Consider the following 23159-nt stretch of genomic DNA (forward strand, 5'->3'; position numbering starts at 1 on the left):
AAATATCTGTATGGGATCTTTAATTTAAACACCCGACTGCTACTTTATAAAATAACAATCAATTATTTTTTTAATTTTTATATACAATATATATTTAATTTAAGTCATTGTGATTTTATGTATGTCACTGTAACTTAATTATTGGACAGTGCTTTGTAAGCTTAATAACAAGTTTTTTTTTGTGCTTTGTTTTCTAAAACTTTAAATTTTTACATTTAAACTAAATCTGCTTCCTAATGGTATCTAACTTTGATTTTGTTATAGTTTTAGATTTAATCTTTACAAACATTTAATATATAAAACACACGTTATATCAAGTTCTTGTGTCTTTTATTGTCTTCACCGTTGAAAAATTTTATTGATACATTAACTAATGGTTCTTGTTTCATTTTTATTCAAAATAGATTACACACTACTTTAAAGCACTTTAAATATTAAAGTACTTTACAGCTTTCCCAAATATAAAGACTAAATCAACCAACTTTATAATGTAGATTAAATAGCTGTCTTAATCTTCATATACATTGTGACGTAATTATTGGATGTATTTTATTCGATCATTGACAACAGTAAAATAAATTTGAATCAGTATTTCTTTCCATTAAAGTAAGTGGTTTGTTTATATTATGATTTATTGTTTCGTTGTGTATTTTAGTTCACTTTACTTAGTTTAGACTTAATAATTACAAATACTATATAGTTTTATAACAGTCGGATTTAACTTTAAGTATTTTATCTATAATTAACTGTTAACCTGATAAATTATTTTATTTTAATGAAAACATGTACATACCTACTTTATTCTATGCTTTTTTTCTTACATTACAGTAATTATTTTTTTACAGAACCCAGTTGAAGTGTGTTGATTCGTTAACGCACAGAAACATATGTTGGTACAATAAAGGAAGATTACTGTATAATTTAATTTTATATATATTCCAGGGAACTTGTTTCATTAGGATCTTTTGTTAGCAAACGATTAAATCTATATTTAAAACAGTTATTCTGTTTTTATCAATTTTCTGAAAACTTTGCAACAATTTTCGATTAAACAATTTAAATAACAATTTAATGAAACTATTTTTTACAAAAATTATTTTAACAAAAAAAGTTATGATTTGCATGTTTTATTCTTAAAACAACAAGTATCATATGAAAATGTGCATTAGAACTTATACAATGTTTAAAAAAGAGCATCAATAAAATAAAACTTTTTGAAATATTGCAGGAATGAAAGTGAAAAAAGCTACTCATATGTTGATGAAAGAAAAATAATTTACAAAAATCAAACTAAAAAACTAGTTAAGATGTTTTATATAATAAATCAATTCAATAAATATTTTTTGAGGTTTTTTAAAAATTTATACTTTTATATACTATATAAAAAATGTTATTTAGTCATTATAGTGTACTATTTATATATAAAATAAGTGAAGAAAAGTGTTAGATAATTAAGTGTCTAAATAAACACTGCATTACAATTATAAAAAAAAACTGGTTGTAATGTAAATATTGACAGGCTACAAGTTAAGTATTTTAAATTACTTCTATATCACTAAAAAAAGACTGCAGATTTTAAAATGATGTTAGAAGGATCAAAATGCAAGCTTCATATAATTAAAATAGTTTATCACCGTTAATTCATTAAAATAAATTATAATCAAAGGAAAGTTTCGTGATTTTGAAAAGAAAAGCTGTTGTACCTGAAAGTATTTTGGCTTGGCTACGTGCTTATTGGCAATGGATGAGCTTCGGTATTGAAGACCCACTCGTTCAAATTAACCAGGTCGTCTTCGGAGAACAGCAAATACAAGTATCTATAAAAAGTAAGAAAATCAGGTAAAAAAATTAAAACCGGAATTTTTTCAAAACAAGTTTTTAAGTATGTGTGGGGTAGTTTGTTTTGCTTAAGAGTTAGTAAAATAACTTTACTTAATTTAAAGCTTTAAGAACATTATAAAAATTACCTAACAGACTTATATGAAACTGTATAGTTCTGACAGTTATAAATAAATGTCTGTCGACTTAAAAGTTTTACAAAGGTGATTGCTTGAAAATACACAAAAAACTTAATTTATTCAGTTTTTTAACTGTTTTACTTTTACTGTGTATTTAAATGTGCTTACTTTCAGGACAAATAAAGGGATTCAAGTTATCATAATCAAATAAAAACTCAAAAAATATTAGTGATAGTACAAAAAGTATTATAAATCTATAAGTTATGCTTACGAATTGATCTCTTGAACCTTTATTAACATTTTAATATGTTTATTAAGTTTTTAACTAAAACAAATGAAAACTTAAACATATAAATTTTATAAACAAATGTAAGTGTAAAAGTTAAAATGCTAACACACCTCAAATAAACAACATTTTTTAGCTTTGTTTAGGTCAGCGATTCTTAACCTGGGGTAAATTCCCTTGTTTTAGTGGGTAGATTTTCTTTTTTACAAGTTATGTAAATTAATGTTTATTAATTGTCTTCTTAATTAATAAGTTAGTGTTTTACTGTAATTTTTTTTTAAGTTTAGTAAACTCTTTAAATTATACGATTTTTTTTATCTAATAAGCTTAAAGTTCTAAAATATAGTTTTGTTCCTGAAAATTAAACATTATTTTGTATATTTGAGATAAACTGGGTAAATAGCCTTTTAAAAAGGGGTAAATTTTGTTTTAACCATTAAAAAAGGGGTAAAACATGAAAAAACGGTTAACAACCGCTGGTTTGATGATAGTAAGTTACATACAATTTATTTTTGATTTTAATAAAAATAATTCTCTATAAACTAGTTTTTTTTTCTTGTTAAAACTTATGCCAAACGCTGATTGAAAACAATAAACAAAAAAAATGCAACGAACTAGCTTAAAGCATAAATATTCTGACCTAATTTACCTTAAACGCAAGTAAAGCATCCGCGCCTTAAGGTTTTCCTTTTAAACGACTTCATTAATACCTAATCAACTCGTTGCGTGACGTTTTTACAAAGCATTTAAGTGTAACAGACAAAATTAAATACTAGCAATTTATTTAAAATATAAGCTTACCGTGTCGCCTCATACAAAAAGTAATTAAGTTTTAAGAAACTGAAAAAGTAATTAATTTGATTCTAGTTTTTATTTTATATCATTGTTCATTGTTTACAGCAACTCAAATAAATTCTAAATAAATTAGCAAATTTTATATAAAGTATTATAAACGGTAACGAAGACCTAGTTCTTATTGCACAAAAATATTGTTAAAAAAAAGTTTTAGTATCATGGTATATTCTGATCGAAAAACAAATTTCTTAATTAAAGTTTTTAGAAATAATCAATTATACAATTTATATTTTATAAGAAAAATTATCAGATTTTCTTAACAACAGTTCTATAGCTTGTTTGCAAATACGTTATCATAAGTTGATACTTTAAAATATTTAGATATAATTAAACTTAGAAATAATCTGATACCACTATTTCTTTGATTAAAAACATACAAAAACTAGAAACTACACAGGTTTATATAAAAACATCTTATGTGAATGCTAAACATACTTTAATGTTTCAGCAAGGAAGAAACTTTGTTGAACGTCGTCTTTTACTGGATTGTTCTGGTATACATCTTTTAATCCGCTGAACCCTCCTTCTGTCTTACAATGCTTCAGAAGTGCCTGTTGTACAATTCAATTTTGCCAGTTGTATAAAATAATGACAGTTATAAATATGGCAACTGAATTTAAATTACATGACAAAATTAAGTGAAGATGCATCAATAAGGTTTTAGACATAATAACCAGAGTTCAGTGTACTTTCAGTTATAAACAGAAAGTTTAAAGTATTAAAGATACAATTAAGCGTTGTTTTCAGGATTTTAAATATTACAGAAAAAAATATCTAAAAGTAAATTAATTTTTGTAGAGAAATTAATGCAAACAAAAAACTTCTTCTAATACTAACCTGTGTTGCCTCCCAGCCCCAATCTCTGTACTTCTGCTCTTTGGTCAACCGCCACATGTAAAAGTAGCTTTCGATGACCTCGGGTCGCAGTATGTAATACTTGTCTCGTTGCGAGATTGCCGTGGCTTCGCGTCCCCCTGATAACCCAAAAGACTCAGGTCCCAATTTTGTGTCTGTTTTGTTTAATTGATATTTATAAAATCTAAAATATACTCGTAAACAGGAAAGTCCTTAAGTTTTTTTTTTTGAATTTGAAGTACAAAATCTATTGATAAAATTGTACAACTAAAATAACTTTATGTAAACTACGATTACCCTAACTCATTTTCATAATTAATTAACATAACAGAATTAAAAGAAAAATCCCCTTCATGAGATACTTCCGCTTTACAAGTAAATAACTTATTCAATTTTTAATTCCTTTACTAGTTATTGCCCCTTCATCGCCAAAATAATTTTGTAAACCCTGTGTGTTGAACCAAGTCCAACAAACTTACTGGATCTGTCGTAGGACTCGTGGCACGTGTGGGTTAAATCGGCTCCCAGCTTCATGAAGTGTTCCGGATCCGAGCTGCCCCTGGACCCCAGCGCGAACATTCCACCGCTGAAGCAGGTCAGGTGCTGCATCTTCGGCTCCAGCCTGCCGTTCCTCAAGTCACCGGCGTACACCAGCCCGCCCGGCGATGTGCCTATTATGTTGGCTTCCAGCGCCTGTTAGCGGAAAATTTGTTTTCATTGGTATGTGTAATTGAATTTAATTGCTTGCTAAAAATTAAAAGGGAATTGCTGTTAATTTCATGCGGTTTATGTTTACGTAAACTGTTTGAAAATTAATAATAACATTCAATGAAAACATGTTTTAGCTAAGTTTTTGTCGACTTCGAAAAAAATCACTAACATTTATCCTAAGTTTGCTTCGAGTACTTGTATGACTGACAAGTACTTTTTATTATTTTTACTTTATTAGTGCTTATAAAAGCAGCTTTCAAGAAGAAAAATAAGTTAAAACTTAAGATTAAAAACTTATAAAAACTAATAAAAAGTTGCAAATTAACTTTAAAATGATGCTTTTATAACGTGAGGTTAATAGTTTTACGCTGTTGCGTCTTGTTTGTATTAAACTTTTAAGTGTGTAGGTGGTAATCAATTCTTAAATGCACTTATAATTAACCATATGAATGTTTTTCACTATACTTTAATTAAGTTTGAAAAAACTAGAAAAAATAAGGTATTTCCATATGTTATATTTTTGGTCCGTAGAACATATTTTGTTTAACCAAAAAATAACGAAAATATAATATGATTTAGTTTTACACTTAACGAATACTAACAATTTTTACGTTTAATAATAATAATATTAAATTTGGTCTTTACTATTTTTAGACTACGAAATGTAAGATTTTAAGGTAATAAACTAAGTTAATACTCATAAAAAAAATAATAATTCACGTCAACGACACGTCAATGAGTATGACTCGTAGATAAAACAGCGCTCGTATTTATAATCTTTTGTTGCTCGTTGTTTTTAAACTAATTTCTAACTATTATAACATTGTAGTTAAAATAAGCTTGCTTTTGTAAATTAATCCCTTATAATTCAAAAGTACATTAATAAAAGTAAATACAGATTAAAAGATTATACTAAACAATAGCAATACATTTTTAAATCTAGTTGAACTAGAACTATTTTTTATAGAATAAAAAAATATTTAAAAATTAACTCAACTTAATATCTTATGTTTAAAAAAATGTTTAGTTAGGTCATTTATAAATTTTCGGGTATAACAGTCTTTAGATGACAATGTTAAATTGTTAGCTAAAAACAGATAACACTAAAATTATTACCAAACTTATAGAATTTAAATTGTACAAATCTATATCTTAAAATACCTTGACGTAATAAATCTTTACAAAAATAAAAAATATGTTTCTGCTTTTCGATCATTAAGAATTAGTGTTTAAAAAAAATATATTCAAAACTTTGTACTCTAAGATATGCATAAAGTTTAAATAGTTAAAAAAAATTAAATTCACGCTTGAAGCCGAGTACAAGCAACATTAATGTTGAACGCAGCAGAGATATCACATTAAATATTAAAAAGGCATAACAAAATTGCAGATAACTTTGACACAATGTTACGTTCCTTTTATAAAACTTGTACAAACTTTCACTGCTTCGTCGTACATGACTCGGGCAGTCGTGTCTTTTTTACCGGATAACAACCACGCTTTCAGCAGGTACTCGTAAAAGCTGTCACCTAAAGCTCCTAGCGAAACGTGACCTGTTGAAGAAAAATATGTTAAGAATTAAGTTTAGTTGTAGGTAAACTTAAAGTAAACTATGGTTTATATTATTTAAAACTAAAACACTTAAATAAATGTTTGAGTGTTTAAGTATTATCATGCTCTGTTAGTCTATGATTTACATAGCCAAGTAGGTGTGTTTTTTTGATTTTACTTTAAAAAGAGTATTTTTACTGTGGATCCTTAAAGACTAAGTTAAAAATAAGTCGAATACCGGATATATTTATACATAATTTAGTTGAAAGAAGTATGTTTAGCCCAATAAAAGGTTAAAAAACAAATATAGGAAAACGAAATGTTGATTATATAAGTTATTAAATAAAAACGGTCCAAAAATTAACTAAAGGTTTTATTGAGCTGCTTCAAAAAATAGTACAGAAAAAAGAAAGTAGTTGGGATGAAAATATCTCAAAGTAATCAATGTAGTAAACTAACGGGTTCCCCAAGCACCAGTTTTGGGATCGATGTAGTTCGGGTATAGGCCCTTATCCTTTTGTTTCTTCTGCATATAGTCTCTGATCTTCATAACTTTTGCCAGGTATTTTGGGTCTCCTGGTATTTACAGTTATGTCAGTGTACTTACTTCTCTAAAAAAACAGTGTAAAACTTATTTTTGTGGCAATAATTTTAATAGAACTATTTTTGCTGCTGAAACTGAAAAATAGCTTATTTAGTTGTTTATTCATATGAGTAATAACTTAGTAAGCGACAAAATATGAGTATTGACAAACTAATAAAAATACAACGTAAAAATAATTTCATATGGCTGTTAATATACAACTGCACACAGAACTAATAGTTTCAATAATTGTGAATGATTTATTTGTACTTCTAACTTTTGAATCATTTTGTTTTAAAACAAATATAAAAAGTAAATTATGAGATGAAAAAAATTAAACAGTTTATTCAATCGATCTCAACTTCAAACTTTTTTTTCAAAAATTTAAAAGTTTACATATTAATAATTATATCTTATAATGCTGTAAGTATTTTTTTTACAATATACATTTACAGTTATTTAATGAAATATTTACTGTGAACAAGATAGCCTACAAAATAGTTTTTAAACTGGTTATTGATTATTTACCTTCAACATAGGTATCATAAAAAGAAAAACGGGAAACTACCAGTATATCTAGTCAACATGGCAAACTCTAAATGCAGCGTTCCAAATTCAGACAAAATAGATTTGCTCCCGGAGGCCCAGCTGTAGTTTCTTGTTTTTTTACTGTAAAACACAAAAAACTAAGACTAAAATTTTTATAACAACTTTAAAAAAAGCATTAGATAAATAGATATTTAACACAAACTAACTTTCAATAAATAATATTTTTGGCAAAAGTGACCTGGACCAAATTTATAAACTGAAATAAATACAAGTTTTACAACAAAAGCTAAGTAAATAAGAAAACGTGTTGACAACTTAATTCAAAATGGGTCAAGCAGAAAGTGAACAAGCTCTCGATATCACTCAGCAGTAAACAAACACGCATTTCAATTTAAAGTTTAAACTTATTTTCCTCTTATAATCACAATGTTAACATTAAGCACCTTCTTTTTAATAATTTTTCTAACAACAAAATTAAAATATATACTCGAAAACAGTAATATGTTAAAATTAAACTTTAAAAATTCAGTAAAACTTTTTATTTTTTGTTTAAGTTACAAAGAAAATGACAAAAATATTTTTTTTTCAAGTTAACAAAATACTTTTAACAGATAACCAACAAATTAGTTTACAGATATTGACTGATTAAAAATAACTTTAAACATGTACAATTAATACTCACTAGCGTAAAAAAAAATCAGAAGAACAAAAAAAAAAATAAACTAAAGAAAAACGACAAAACAAACGTGGTAGGATTAAAAAGGGCATAAGGAATTCCGGTTGGAGTGTCGAAAGCAGGAATGAGCAGATCGGCGATTTCTCTCGCCTTGTTAAGCATTGTGACGTCATTGGAGAGGGCGTATGCGGACAAAAGCCCTCCGATAAATCTGATATTGACTTCAAACACCGACAAGTCGTAGTGCTGAAACAAATAAAGGCTTAATATTCTACAACCTAATAAGAGAAAATTAAAAGTTTAAAATTGTATATTAATATATATTTACTTATTAACCCAAAAAGCAATTTAGCTCCTAAAATACCCATTATATTTATTATTCTTGTTCTTTATAAATTTTATGATGATAATTAGATTTTAAGTAAAAAAAATGTTTTAAATTAGGACAAAGCAAAGCATAACATTTTGTATTGTAAAAAAATATTTTAGTTTTAATTTACATGAAGTTGAATAAAACCTAATGTATATATGGTACTACGTACTTGAAATAAATACCAGAAAAATGTTGTAAGCTAAAAAAACTGAGTAAAGATTACCACTATCATAGTAAAGTAGATGTTTTAATATAAACAAAACTAAATTTAAATAAAAGTACAAAATTAATTCACTTACAGATTTAAGTTGAAGGGTTCTTGCCCAAGTCCTACCCTCATCAAATTCTTTTGTCATTCCCATCAAGTAAAGTGTGTCAAGTGCATCTATTATGGTTGCACCTATATCTGCGCTGTTTATTTAGTATATGTTAGTAAAACATACATAAGATACAAAGCATAATACTTTTACACAGTTAAAGCTTTATTCTAAAGCTCAAAATGTTTTATCTAGATTTAAGGAAATTAGGCAACTAGGTAAATGTAATTAGGAAACTCTATATTAATAGTTTAAACTTACTTTCCAAATATAGCTGTTTTGTGTCGTTTCTTTGAAATGGGTTTGACTTCGCTGGCTCCCCATGCGTACTTCTTGTAACCGTCCCATGCTACTTGCATCATCTTTACAAAAAACAACAAGTCAACAAAAAAAAAAAGTATATACATATTACTTAAAAAGTAAACCTTGTCCAATGTAAATTCTTGTGATATAAATTCACAAATAAATATTCGAAAGTAAATAGATGTTTAGTAGTATTTAAGTAACTTTTTGAGTTTTCTCAAAAAATTTAATAAAACTTTTTACTAAAACGCATACATTTAAAATTATTAAACTAAAAGTTCATTTTTTGCAATCAAAAACTTCAATGAAAATTTATGTAAAATATTTTGAGTTCTCTGTATGTAAAGCCTAAACTTTAATCAAATAAAAAAAAACCTAACTGAACTATATTTAAGATTTTTAACTTTTTTTCTGAATTCAGAACTAAAATTTGTAAATAAGTAAACCAAGTTGTAATTTACTAAAAGTATACATTTTTTTAATTAAAAAATAATATCATGAATACATTTTACTTGAGACAACATTTGTATGTTACAATCTTTTTTTTTTTAATTTGTAAAACAAAAAAATATTGATAAAGTAAAAAACACAATAACAAATTTGTATTTATTTGTTGTATTTGTTTGTTTAAATAGCTTATATTGCATTCTAATTTTATTAGTATTTTCTTTATTGAAAAACAAACGACTAAAAGTTTATTAACATTTGCAATTTAACTTTGAGCTAAAATGTGTTTTAAAAACAAACCTGAATTTACATTAAATCATACATAGAATTAAACCTGTTTTATCGTGTTTCTTTTTTCAACAACATCTGGATCAGTAGGAGTCCCTCTGTTAAAGTCATAAGTTCCAGTTCTGTGTACAGGCTCTACAAATTGGGTAATAACGAAATCATCAACTTTTTCCATTTCAGCCTGCCCAGCCTAAAATTTTAAATTTTTAATTCAAAATATTGGTGTCAAAAACAACATTTAGTTAATAATATAAGCTTTTAAAACGAGAGAACTTGAAAATAATAAATGAAAGATTAAACTAGTTTAGTTTTACTTATTTGTTTATCAAGGCGAGATAGAGGTTAAATTTAACAATAGGCAGGAAATGAATAATTTCAACTTAAGAAGCTAACATACTACTTGCATAAGGGAAGCACAACTAAAAATTTACCGTGTTTGATTAGCTGGATTAAAAAAAGTTTTGTTATTTTTTTATTAAAATAATTTTGTATGAATATTTGTTTGGAACAGCAAATCTAGTGAGAAACATTTTTTCTCTTGTTTTGTACATTTTTAGATACAAAAAAAAATTAATAAAATTTTTTATGAATAACTTAAAAAATAATGTACTACAGAATTAAAAATTTTGTTAGTTGAAACTAATAATGTTTATGTAGAAGATTTACTAATGAACATTATTATTTGAGTTTTAACAAGTTTTTTTTTCAGTTATAGCAACACAATATTTTAAAATGTCACTACTTTGTTTTTACAGCTTTTATTTTAAAGTTTAAGCTACTGACTTATTTTTGACCAAGTTTTTATGGTTATTCTAATTGTTACAATAACAAATAATAAATCCATACTTTCCACATACCAAAGTACGAGTTTAATTTAAACGTAACAATTTATTTTTATTGTAAAATATCTAATGCTTTTATACGTGTAGCATATATTTTTGACGAAATCAACTAAAATGATTTTTCAAAACTTCAAATTACGGGTCATAACTCTGGCCAGTTTAAAGATGTTTATCAACTGTGTAGCGCAAAAACATTTTATAGTTTTTAAACAGTTATTTAGAAAAACTTGTATATAATGTATTCAGCAACTTAGTTTAAGCATTCATAGTGTATTTATTTTATTTTAAGAAATATTGAAAAGTATAGGGTTAACAAATAATCATAAGCATTTCAAAAAAGTAGTTTGTAAATATATCTAGAAGATAAAGTTGTTAAAAAGTGTCTTTATATTTTATAGTATAGTATTTTAAGTTTTTTAGTAAAAAAATATTTAAAAAAAATGCTTAAACAAAACATTTTTTTTAGTGCAATAATAACAAATAATAGTACTTTTAAAAACAACTGTTTTATCAACAACATCTTGATCAGACTCAAAAAAAACCTACAGTAGTTTTTTCAAATCTAAATAGAAATTTGAGACAAATGTTTTTGAATGAATCATGTCTCAAATTTCTGTTTAATACATGTAGTACAAAAAAGTTTCATAATTTAATTTATGTTTTGAATTTTATAATTGTTAATTTGGATAAGTTATACATTAAAAGTTTTGACTTGACCAAAATGATGTAATACATTATATGTTATTTTTTTATAAAATCGTAATTTATTTTAGTTATTATAATGATAACTTTCTATGTAAGAATTTAATAAAAACAAATTATACATTACTTCTTTTATTATACCGACGTATGTTTCTGTGTGTTAACGGATTAACACACTTTAATTGGGTTCTGTAAAAAAATAAATACTGTAAGGAAAGAATAGAAGCTTTAGTAGGTATATACATGTGTTTATTCTAATAAAAATAATTACAAAAATTCACAAAGCACTTCTACAATTGCTTGGTAATTCACAAAGTTTTTGGTCATTAACACTAATTTTCTAGCAACCAATATTTTAGATGTTATGTATGTGCTAAGCTTGTATATATATATATATATATATATACCGCAGATGTTCTTGTGCTAAAACTTTATTTCAACTAACGACGTTTCACTGCTCTCAAATAAATTTAAGAATAGATCTACGGAGTCTATAAAATGTTAACACACATTAGAAAAAAAGCAGAAAAAAGCATGTATAATTATGTATAGTATTTATCTAGGTAGTAACTAGGTAGTAACTACCTAGATAAATACTATATATGTATATATATATAATAATTGAAAGTGTTAGATTTTATGATATAAAACTTGAAAAACGTTTTACAAAAAAAAAATAACAAAAAATAAATGTATTATGTATATACCTACTCTAGCTTCTATTTTTTCCTTACAGTATTTAATTTTTTACAGAACCCAGTTGAAGTGTGATAGTCCGTTAACACACAGAAACATATTTTGGTATAATAAAAAAAGTGGGTGGGTGTCACTTTTGCACGAGGGGACACTTTTGCACGAGCGTCACTTTAGCACGAGGGGACACTTTTGCATGGCAAATCTTTTGCACGAGGGTCACTTTAGCACGAGGGGACACTTTTGCACGGAGGGTCACTTTTGCACGAGGGGACACTTTTGCACAGCGTTACTTTTGCACAAGGAGACACTTTTGCATGGCTACATTTTTTCTCAATGGCAATTTTTTACAGCAGCATTGTTGCACAACGTAACATTTTTACGATGAAATTTTTGCACAGAGGCATTTTGCCACTATGAATTTTTTTTGCACGGATAATCAATTTTGCATGTTGGCCGATTAAAAGTTTTTAATCTACTACCAAATCTGTAACATAAAACTGCAAACTAAAATTTTAAAATATACCTATATTAAAGACAAAAAATGAAAGATCTAAAATCTTAAACAGCAAACGTTAATGTTAGAAACAAACTAACAAAAAGATAAAAAAAAATAAATTATAAAAGATTCATATCAGGGACAAAAAAGTTAATTTATTTAGAAACTACGATAAAAAAATACTTTAAGTGTAAGTAAATTGTTCGAGTTTATTTTGAGATTTAAAATATTATTCAACAACTATGCCTTTTTATATATTTTACTATACGGTTACAAGTTTATTGTTCATATGATAAACCTAGGCCTCAAAACCGAGACCACTTAAACTGGAAGACACATAAAAAAAACAAATAGTTTATTTATTATAACAAAGATAAAAAACTTAATTTGATATATATAGGTTAACGAAAAAGCAAAATTTTAACCACAAACTTACATTCATTTACGCTTTGATGTAAAACGATCAACATCGAATATTTAAATGCATTGACTAACAACAAAAATAAAAAGCTAACGCTCCAAGGACATTAACGTTAGGGTGTCATTGGCTTATTTCATGATCATGGAATGCTGGTGTAAGGATCTCTTGATACTTTTGATGAACATAAGTTCAAACTTTCAAATGTTACTAACTCAATGGCCTATCATGATCACGCAACATTATAGTAGTAAAATAATCCAAGTTTAAATCATGAAAAATAGGCTACTTTATTGCTTTTTTTATTCTCACGCTACATTAAAAAATAAACATCAGGTAAAATCTGAAATACCTTTACACTTCATAAGCTAAGTAAATCTTTTTTATAATTTAACAATTATTTGAAATAAAAAAAAATTAAATTTTTTTTAATAGCTATATAATGCTAATTATAACATCGAGAAAAAATAATTAAAAATAATACTCAAAATTCGTGTTTTAAAGCCTTACTAAATTAAGTTTATCTTTCTGTTTAAAAAGTAACAAAATTCAGATTATTTTCATTTAATGTATTTAATTTTTTTTTTTAATTAGAAATGTGTATTCAACTAGTTTATTTAAATTAATTTAATAATAATAATAATTTTGGTACGTTATTATATTGTTCTAAGTAAAACTTCAAATAAAAACTTTACATTAAAATTTCATTAAAAAACTACCACATTTTATTTATTCAAAACAACTTGTGTTGAAAACCAATATTATTTAAGTTAAAAAAAAAAAAGAAATTTTAAAAAAATGTTGCCGTGCAAAAGTGTCTCCTCGTGCAAAAGTGTCTCCTCGTGCAAAAATGTCCCCTCGTGCAAAAGTTACCCTCCGTGCAAAAGAGTCGCAGTGCAAAAGTGTCCCCTTGTGCAAAAGTGACCCTTTGTGCAAAAGTGACCCCTCGTGCAAAAGTGTCTTTGTGCAAAAGTGACGCTCGTGCAAAAGTGACCCGTTCCCAAAAAAAGTACAGTGCTTATTTACTTATCTGGACTTCACTTATCCGGACAGTTTTGGTCAGATGAAAATTCAAAAAAAATTCAATAGTAAACACAAAAATTCATTCAAAAAGTTTTGCAACTTTTTAAATTCCATAAGTTTTCTGCTGAAAAACGTGGAAAAACTGTAAAACAAACATCTATTATTTCTAATCTTAGCAAAACTTCCAATAAAATTTAATTTGTTAGGAGTGATATGTTTCCGTTAAATTGACTTTAAACTTAGTAAAATTTTCCCGTTTTCTTTCTGTCTGTTCTTATTAAAGTTTCCTTGTTAACAAATTAAACTAAGAAAAAAAGTCTTTCATTTCATTTAAAGAGATAGGTTTACATTATTTTTTGTTTTTAAAGATAAATTGAATTTATATTTTCTGTTTAACAAAAATTAATATTTTTTTTTGAATTGATAATTAGGGCAGGTGGAATTACAAATGATGAATTTTACTTGTTTGACCCATAAAAAATGTATATAGTTGCAGAGGGTTAGTAAGTCTGATGTTTTTCTACCATAGAAAAAATAAATTAATTAACCTTAAGTTTAGCTTTTATTATTTATCATTTTATTATATATCACTTACAATTACTATGTATTTGTTTTTACCATAAGACTTTTAATATGCATTGCATTATATGCAGCAGTTATATTATTATATGAAAAAAATTATTTTTTGTAGTTATCCCAATTTTTAGTTATCCGGACATGTGAATAAGCACTGTACTGTATAATTTGTTTTTAGTGTATATTCCAGTGAACTTCACTAGGATCTTTTGTTAACAAACATTAAAATCTATATTTTGAATAGATTTGTGAGAATTTATAAATATTTAAGTAATAATTATACTATAGTGAATAAAAATTAATTTTTATATTACTATAAAATCTTAAAACAGTTTTAATTTATTAGTTTAATCAACTGTATAGTAAACATAATATTACTACTAAAATCATACATTTATTTTTTGTTATTTTTTTGTAAAACGTTTTTCAAGTTTTATATCAAAAAATCTAACACTTTCAATTATCATAAATCTATACAAGCTTAGTATATACATACAGTTATGTCCCTTATATGATTCTTCAAACAACAGCCAAAATTTAGGTTGCTAGAAAATTAGTGTTAATGACCAAAAACTTTGTGAATTACCAAGCAATTGTAAAAGTGCTTTGTAATTTTTTTTTTTTTGCTTTTGAGATATAGTCTTTTTTGTAAAAACTTTCCAAAATAACTAATGACTGCACTTTTTCATTGTTAACTTTCTCTGAAATATAAAAGGCAATTAAAAAGAATATTGAGAAAAAATTCTCAAATATTGTAAAACATTTCTTGCTTTAGACTTTTAAATTACTTAAAAGTGAAAATGTTTAACTTTAAAAAATTTAAAAAAAAGTCATAATTCTCTTTCTTATCAAAACAATGCTTCACTAATAATATCCTAATATTGAAAATGGACTCAATGTAAAATTAAAATATGAATGAAAATGAGTGAGAACATAAAATTTTACTAAACAATTTTTTTTTGTGTTTTAGTTGGCATCTTCAATAAGGAACTTCTGAATTTTGATGGCTTAAATCTCTAGAGTTATTTAGAGTTTTATTAAGAAATATAAATTTATAATAGCTAAGATAAAACTTATAAACTTGCTAAAAACATGATGGACACCCCTAATGCCAATAGTGTAAAACTAAACTTTTCTTTAAATATTTCAAACTTTAAAGTTTACATCTAAAATTTGTGAGTAGTTGACTAATTTCTTATTCCACATTTCAAATATATCTCAAATATATTATATTTTTATTAATATTTTATAGATTGGGTTGTATTTACTAAGAACAATTACCAATTAAAACTAAATAAAATTTCTTAATAAAATTTATTTAACAAAAATAAATGTTTTTTACAGTAAATATTAATAAAAAGTTTAGTTTTATATCACACTTTTTTAAAATCTATTGAGTAGTAGAGTTAAGTAAATTGGTTATAAGTTTATAGAAAGATTTCATAGAAAAATATCTTATGCTTAAACTAAAACTCTTTTTTATTTAAAGGTGTGCTTTTTTATAAACATAATCTAACATTACACATGTCCTTTATATATTTGCAAAACATTTGAAATTCTGATAATTTTGACTGACAGTGAATTATTTCTTTATATATATATTTTTTTTCTACCATCTTCATCTTAAATAATTGGCAGTTGTTATATATTTTATTTTTTTCAAATTAATCTTGTTTTTTTGAAATAAGGACAAAGTAAGTTGTAAAACTAGTTTTAATAAGATACGTTTAGTGGTCATTAACTTTTTTTACCACTTTTAACTTTTATAATTGTACCTGCTAGTACACTTTTTAAAACTTTTAATACTTTTTTATTAGTTTAAACTAGCAAGCTATTTGTTTGTCTGAATTAGCAATGTATAAATTTTAGAGTGCTTATACTAGTTTTACAAACTTACATTTTTTGAATTTTCAATCACTCCATTTACAAGAGAATCAAGTTTGTCAAGTTTTTCTATATCAAACCTATGTCGAGGGTCTTTAACTACAAGCACTGGTTTTTCAGGCAATGGCGGTGCTTGGGAAATACTTTTTTTCATCAACTTGACTTCATCTTCTAATATTACTTGGGTTATAAATATGCAAAGAAAATTAGCTGAATTATTTGAAACTAAACTGAATAAAAAATTGTAAAACATCAAAATGTTAGTTGACTTTAAATTTAATAAATTTAATTTAGACTTATTTAAACAACTTACCATGCTCATGCCGATGTTCAAAAAGTGCAATGAGATCTAATTCATCAGATTTGGGCATAAAGTAGAAAGTAAATGTACATGATACAACAAACAGGCAGGCTACTATCACTAGTACTAATCGTTTTAATCGGAAAAAAGGCATAACTAAAAATTTATAAGTTGGTTAGTTTCATATAACCTTCTTAAAAAACAAATTTGGATAAAAATAATAAATCTCAAAACAAAAAATTGAAAACCCTGTCACATACCTAAAATTTAAAGTTAGCCTAAATGTATAGTTACAAATACTTTATGTAAAAAAATGTAACTTTTACTTTTTTCACCACTTTTAAAATACAATAAGTTTTAAGAGCTTCATAGGTTCTTTATAGAGGGTGCAAACTATTACTGTAACAATAAAAACCTACAATTTTAGAGCAATTATTAAAATTTTCTCAGTCTAACTTTTATAAAACTTAAGAAAACTTCTCAGAAAATAAATTCAATTTGTTTTAAGTTTTTTTTATTTGAATTCTCTTCAAAATAATAACAGGAACACTTACTGAAAAATTAAAGTGTCTAGGTAAAGAAATAAAAAATTAGGTAGACATATTTTAAGTGAGTTTGTAGGTTTCCAAAAAACACAATGTAAAAATTATGGTCCACAGGTTTTGTATTGGAATCATTTTAAAAAAATTAATTGAAACTTTTTATTCAACAAACACTGGCTAATAGCTTTCATTTAAGAGCTAATATTAATTTCTGTAAAAAAAATGTTAAACCACCTATGCACGAAGTCCAGTATTCTATTAGATCAATATGAAGGGTTAAAAGATAATAAGCGATATAACGCTTTTAAAAGGCTCATTTTTATCTTAAATCTATCCAAAATTAAAAACCAACACTTAAAACTACCTTACATAAAAGCCAAAAGTGTAAAAACCTTTATCAGAGTTTCCAAAGTTTTGAAAAAAAATGTTGCAGGTTTACCATATTTCTTCCAAGTTTTTATAAGTACAAGTTTTTTTGTCCATTTTTAGTTAAAAGTAATTTTAAGGTTATAAATGGTATAAAAATATTGAAAAGATACTTTAATGTATTTTAATAATATAAAAAATTCTAAATAATATTTTTTTTGTATATGATAGATTTTTCATATCTAGTAAAGTTTGTTATTTCACATGTATAAAAATGATTAAAATTCTAGGTTTTTTAGTAACTTTTGTTTAAACTCCACAGATTTTGCTAGGTTTTTTTCAATTCCTAAATTCCAGATTTTTTCTGCCTAAATTGTCAAATTACAGTTTTTTTGGTAACCCTGCTTTATTGAAAACTATTCAAAAGATTTGTTGAAAGATTTGTCAATACACTTTAAATCAAGGGTCAGCAAACTGTGGCCCATATGCTGCTGCTTTTTGTTAAACTTTTGTAGTTTTTTTTTTTTAATTAAGTCTTAATACTCAAAGTATGCGTTATCTTATTCTGAAAATAGGATAACAAAAAGGTGTTCTCAATTTTTTTAAATTTAATACCTATAGTTGAGTTTTATGTCAGATATAAAGACATTTGGGTCCTAGGTAAAAACAATCATACTTTAATGTAAACCAAAATTCGATTTTTTACCATACCCATGAACCTAAGTTGTTCTTAAAGTTTTCTACCACTCAAAGTATAAGTAAAAATCAGTTTGCTTAAATTATACTTCTATTATCTAATCTATAATAACAAAAAATAGTAACTCTAACAAGTAGAAACTATTTACAAAGTTTTAAGTTATCACTTTTTTCATCTAAAATATTTATATTTTTATTTATTATATCCATTACTTGTTTCATATTAAAATACAAGAATATATAAAAAATAAAAAGCTTGCTTGTTTATGTTTAATCTTTGAAGGGTTATAGCTCGGTATAGGTAATTATATGCTTTCACTATTAAAAACAATTTTACTAGATTATTTCAGCTTTACTTTTAATTCTTTACTATACTTATGTTTATAATTAATAAAGAGGTCTTTTTATTTGGTTAAATTGATGTTTTGTTTTTCATTGTTGTCATATCAGTTCTTAGAAACTACAAGTTATAATTAAGTAAGAGTGACATCAACAAACAGTTAATAAGACATGAAAAATAACAGTCAAAAGCATTTTCCAGTTCAAAATAAACTTTTTCATATCGACTATTGTTGTGATTTTACTTATCATATCAAGTTTTTTACTTTATAATTAAAAATATTATTGTTAGAGACACTTTAAAAAAGGTATATTTTTTAATTACAATTACTAATATCGTAAAAAGTTGACAAAAAAACCAAAATTTTCCAGGGAAAATGATTTTAAAAACCATGTGTGATAACCCTTTGAAGTTCTGTTCAAATATGACTTTTTATAGCTGAGGAGCCAGTATACTATCAAAATCCACCTGACTTTTTTTTTCTTTTTTTTCTAATTTATTTTATATGTTTTTTAAATTTTAGTTATTTATTTTTCCCTATCACTGTTACCCCTAACCCTCGATCAGTAAGTGGTTCTTAAGTTTGACTGGGTGGATTTTGAAAGTGTTCCAAGGAGCCTTATAAGTGAAATTTGATATTTAATCAACAGGGTTGCCAAGAAAACCTCCCCAGAAAACGTTTATCATTGCAAGGGGTGGAGTTTGAGACTGATGTTTTTTTACCATAAAAAAAAATGTTTTAGACAAATTTTCTCTAGGTTTTCAAAATTTCTTCTAGGTTTACTACTTAACTTAAAACTTTGCTACTTAACATGTTTAAAATAATTAAAAAGTTTAATACTAAATTTTTTTTTAATTTCAGCCTAAATTGACAAATTCCAGGCTTTTTGGCAATCCTGTATCAAGTTCTAAAAAACAGGGTTGCCAAGAAACCTGAAATTTGACAATTTTGACAAAAAAAAACTGGAATTTGAGAAATTTTGAAAAAAAAAACTGGAAAAACCTGTAATTTTTTTACAATTTTAACAACTATTAAATTCTTTTAAGATATTTAAAAGCAGACTCAGTTTCGGTCAAAGACCTCTTTAGTGCTTATTTAAAAAATCTTATTTTAATAGAAATTTTAACATGTTTAGTAATAAATTTGATTCAACACAAAATACCTATCCTGTAAATATTTTTTTTGTCATCATCAAAAAATTTTTTATTAGAAATACATTTAAAGTAACTTTACAGTATCTTTTCAATGTTATAAACTATTTAACACAGTTTCTTACCTTAAACTAAAAATAGACCCAAAAGTGTGTACTTTTAAAAACCTGGAATAGATAGGAAGTTTAGGTGATACTTAACATTACCATATTGGGATATACAAGGAAATTTTATATCACTTTACAATATTGAAAAGGTAACTTCTAGTTCATTTGGAATCCTGTAAATTTTCAGGATCCTAGAAGTTACCTTTTCTATATTATAAAGTGATATAATATTTCTTTGTATATCCCAATATGGTAATGTTAAATATCACCTAAACTTCCTATCCATAAACCTGGAGGAAATTTTCAAAACCTAGAAAAAATTTGGCAAAAACATTTGGCTACCCTGTAAAAAATTAACCTTTAATACTATATATTTTAGTTTACTTTATTTTGCAACTCATAATTATTTTTCTTTTAAGCTTATAGCTGTATTTTTTTTCTTTTAAATACTAAACAATTTTGTCATACTACATTATATAAATAGAAGTTGGTCTAGTCCTAGGACAAAGAAGTAAAATACATAGAAAGCCACTGTTTTTACAGTTTGACCAACTTTATCAATTTTTAGTAAAGTTGATAAAATAATACTACACTGGTTTGATTGTTGAAAATTAAAGGTCTCTACTTTACAAAAAAAAAGTTATTATGGTATTTTGAATTACTATGATACTACTATGGTACTTTGAATAATTTCATCAACTTACTGTAGCTAAGCAACATTTAAACAGTTATTTGCAGTTATGGTTTATTAAAAAGTTTTGTATTTGAATCTTGGTACTATTTATTTAGAAATTTTTACAAAAATACTCATTTAAAAAGTTTACTTAACACTTTAGTTTTTTCTTGTGAATTTTGTAATCTTTTACTCTTTAGTACAATTTAAACGTTAGCCTATAACAATCTTAAGTGCTTTTAATTACTAACTATTCTATCTTATACTTAACTTTAACCGTTAAGAATTACTTACTTCTAAACTAGAATATTTACACCGACTTGTTTTACATTGAACTCTTTGAGAGTTAACTTTTTTTAATTAATCTTAGAAATATATGCTTTTAAAAGATTTTAGCAACTTTCTTCTTATATGAAGCACTGTAGTATTGTTTACTGAACTACAAACTCAAAAAGTTTGGTCTAAGGACCTGGTGTAAGAAAGCTGAAGAAAATTAAAAATTTACATTTACTGAACGAATGATTTTTTTTTTATAGTTTAGTTTATAATAGTTTGCAAAATGCTGCAAAAATAATCTTGAATAGTAATTTTTAGCTTCAAGTATACAACGAGTAAATTTTTTACACCTAGTGGATGCTTTATGATTTATTAATTTGTATTTATTCCTAGTTAAACTACTCGTCATCGTTTATTTATATAAACCTTAAGTTTAAGTTTATGTTTGAATTTAACTGTTTAAATTTTATTTTAAACGTCTGAATTTATTGAACAGTTATTTAAAAGTACTTTTTAAATAAAATAGTCTTTTAGAAACATTAACGGTGGTAAAAAAGGATTTGATTAGGTTTTTTGAAGGGATAAAATATTTTAGAAAGTTTCATAAATTACTACAACCGATTTTTTTAAACTAAAAAAGTGTCATGTATACAGTACACAGTTATTCTTTAGTTAATAATTCAGACTTTGAAATTAATTCTAAGTGATAGTTTTTCAATGTTTTTTTTTTTGCCTTTGCTGTAAAAATAACATTATTTAAATAAAGAAATTGACTATTGGACTATTGAATCTTACATTAAAAAAAACTCAAATTAAACCTAGACTAATAGTGTTACAGTTTAATTACAAGTTCTTAAACAGTTTTGTTTTCTTTGTAAATTTGTCAATATTTTTTTATGTTAATAAATCTATCAAGTTTTAAGTCTGTAAATATATCGGGAAAGTTTTTTTACTAATACTTACTAAACTAATTTGTAAAGTTAATTTTGTAATTAACTATTTTAAGTTTAACTTTTTAAAATATTTATAAGGGTTTACAAATTATATATCAAAAAAAAAACTATACTTAATTTATTAAAAAAATAATTTTCTAAATAGTTTCTTTTTTTTTCTAAATACTTCAGGAATCGGAAAACTTTGTCCTAAAGTTGCCAAAAAGCATTTTGTTTGGAAATTTTATCTTAACTATTTTCGAAAAACTCTGAGCTGCATGGATTCGATTCAAAAAAAAGTAAAACAGATTAAAACACAGTTGAGTAAACAGCAACAATTAGTGAATTTCTATTTCTGACAAGTATAGTGCGGCCCGCGGTTAAATGCAGCCCTTAAAACACCTAAACACATACAAAGTTAAAAAAAACTGAACTACGCGACTAACAAAGGCAACCGTGCCGAGTCGGCACTGCCGAGTGCCGATCTTTGTTTAAAACTCTAAACATAGAAACATTCGATGTTTAATCATCATCTTTTTAACATCCTTGATATTTGAAACTGTTTTTATACCAAGGGGAAACAAAATCTTAAACCAAGTTTTAAAATTTGGATCTACGTTTAAACAAACATATATAATATTTCAAGTTGTTGTTATAAAAATAACTATTTGTTTAGTTTTTTAAACAAAACTAGTTATTTGTATAAAAGTAGTATATATAAAAAGCAAGTTAAATAATTTTTTTACCTAAACAATTAAATTAGCTTCAAATGAGTCAATAGATTTTCTAAATACTTGTAACCTTAATCATTTAAGATTACATCAAGTTACCTTTTATTTTTTTTTAAAGAAACTTATTTTAAAACCCTTTATTAACGTTTTTCTACATTGTTATCATCTAACGAAATTAATCAATTTATTTATTTAAGTTTATGTTAAACGGTGATAACACTTTTATTATCAAATCATCAGTTAGTTATCTGCAATTCATAAAAAATCACTTTTATTATTTAAACCTTATTTAAAAAATTAAAATACAGTGACATAACTACACTTTTAGATTTTGATTGTAATTTTATTTTGTATCAAGAAAATGCAAAGATTTAAAAAAATACAAAAATCGCTAAATTTTTTTATCTAAAATTCTATCAACTTTAATATTTGTTTTAGAATCGTAGCTATTTTCAAAAACAAACTAATAGCTAATCAAAATGAACATTACTGAAAAAGCGGTCAACTAATAGTCATAAAAGCGCCTTTTGACAAATTTTATTAAAAAGAGGCGATATTAGTTTAAAAAGTAAAGGAAGGGTAAAAGCTTTTTTTTTAAGGGTTAGCTCTGTGTCTTTTAAAAAAATCCAGATGTATAATTTCTGGAAAGGATTT

General features: G+C 25.3%; 1 protein-coding gene across 2 annotated transcripts; it reads right to left on the reverse strand.

Annotated features, from left to right (window-relative positions):
* Positions 1-1118: 1118 nt before the first annotated feature.
* On the reverse strand, positions 1119-20905 carry LOC145829927 (mannosyl-oligosaccharide 1,2-alpha-mannosidase IA-like). Of its 2 annotated transcripts, none has more exons than XM_082937813.1 (14): positions 20861-20905; positions 16703-16846; positions 16403-16557; positions 9799-9942; positions 8976-9076; positions 8697-8808; positions 8095-8270; positions 7368-7468; positions 6676-6792; positions 6103-6218; positions 4434-4647; positions 3937-4109; positions 3535-3650; positions 1119-1817 (listed from the first exon to the last, which is right to left on the reverse strand). In XM_082937813.1, exons 2-14 carry the CDS (start codon positions 16842-16844, stop codon positions 1724-1726), a joined length of 1761 nt encoding a protein of 586 aa, XP_082793939.1. In that variant the 5' UTR covers positions 16845-16846; positions 20861-20905; the 3' UTR covers positions 1119-1723. The 2 variants fall into 2 exon arrangements, with proteins under 2 accessions (XP_082793939.1, XP_082793937.1); XM_082937811.1 differs by having other exon boundaries at positions 16403-16560; positions 20861-20903.
* Positions 20906-23159: the final 2254 nt, after the last annotated feature.

This window comes from Thalia democratica, chromosome 2 (genome assembly GCF_965202585.1).
Source record: "Thalia democratica chromosome 2, ktThaDemo2.hap1.1, whole genome shotgun sequence".
NCBI classification, from domain to species: Eukaryota; Metazoa; Chordata; class Thaliacea; order Salpida; family Salpidae; genus Thalia; species Thalia democratica.

Bases quoted from the DNA above. Each gene is read 5' to 3' on its own strand.
- LOC145829927 (XM_082937811.1), bottom strand. From the start codon at position 16,844: ATGCCTTTTTTCCGATTAAAACGATTAGTACTAGTGATAGTAGCCTGC. The intron at 16,561-16,702 runs GTAAGTTGTTTA...AAGTAATATTAG, and splicing joins TGAACATCGGCATGAGCATG to AAGATGAAGTCAAGTTGATG. The intron at 7,469-8,094 runs GTTTGTTTTGTC...TGTGTTTTACAG, and splicing joins GCCCTTTTTAATCCTACCAC to TAAAAAAACAAGAAACTACA.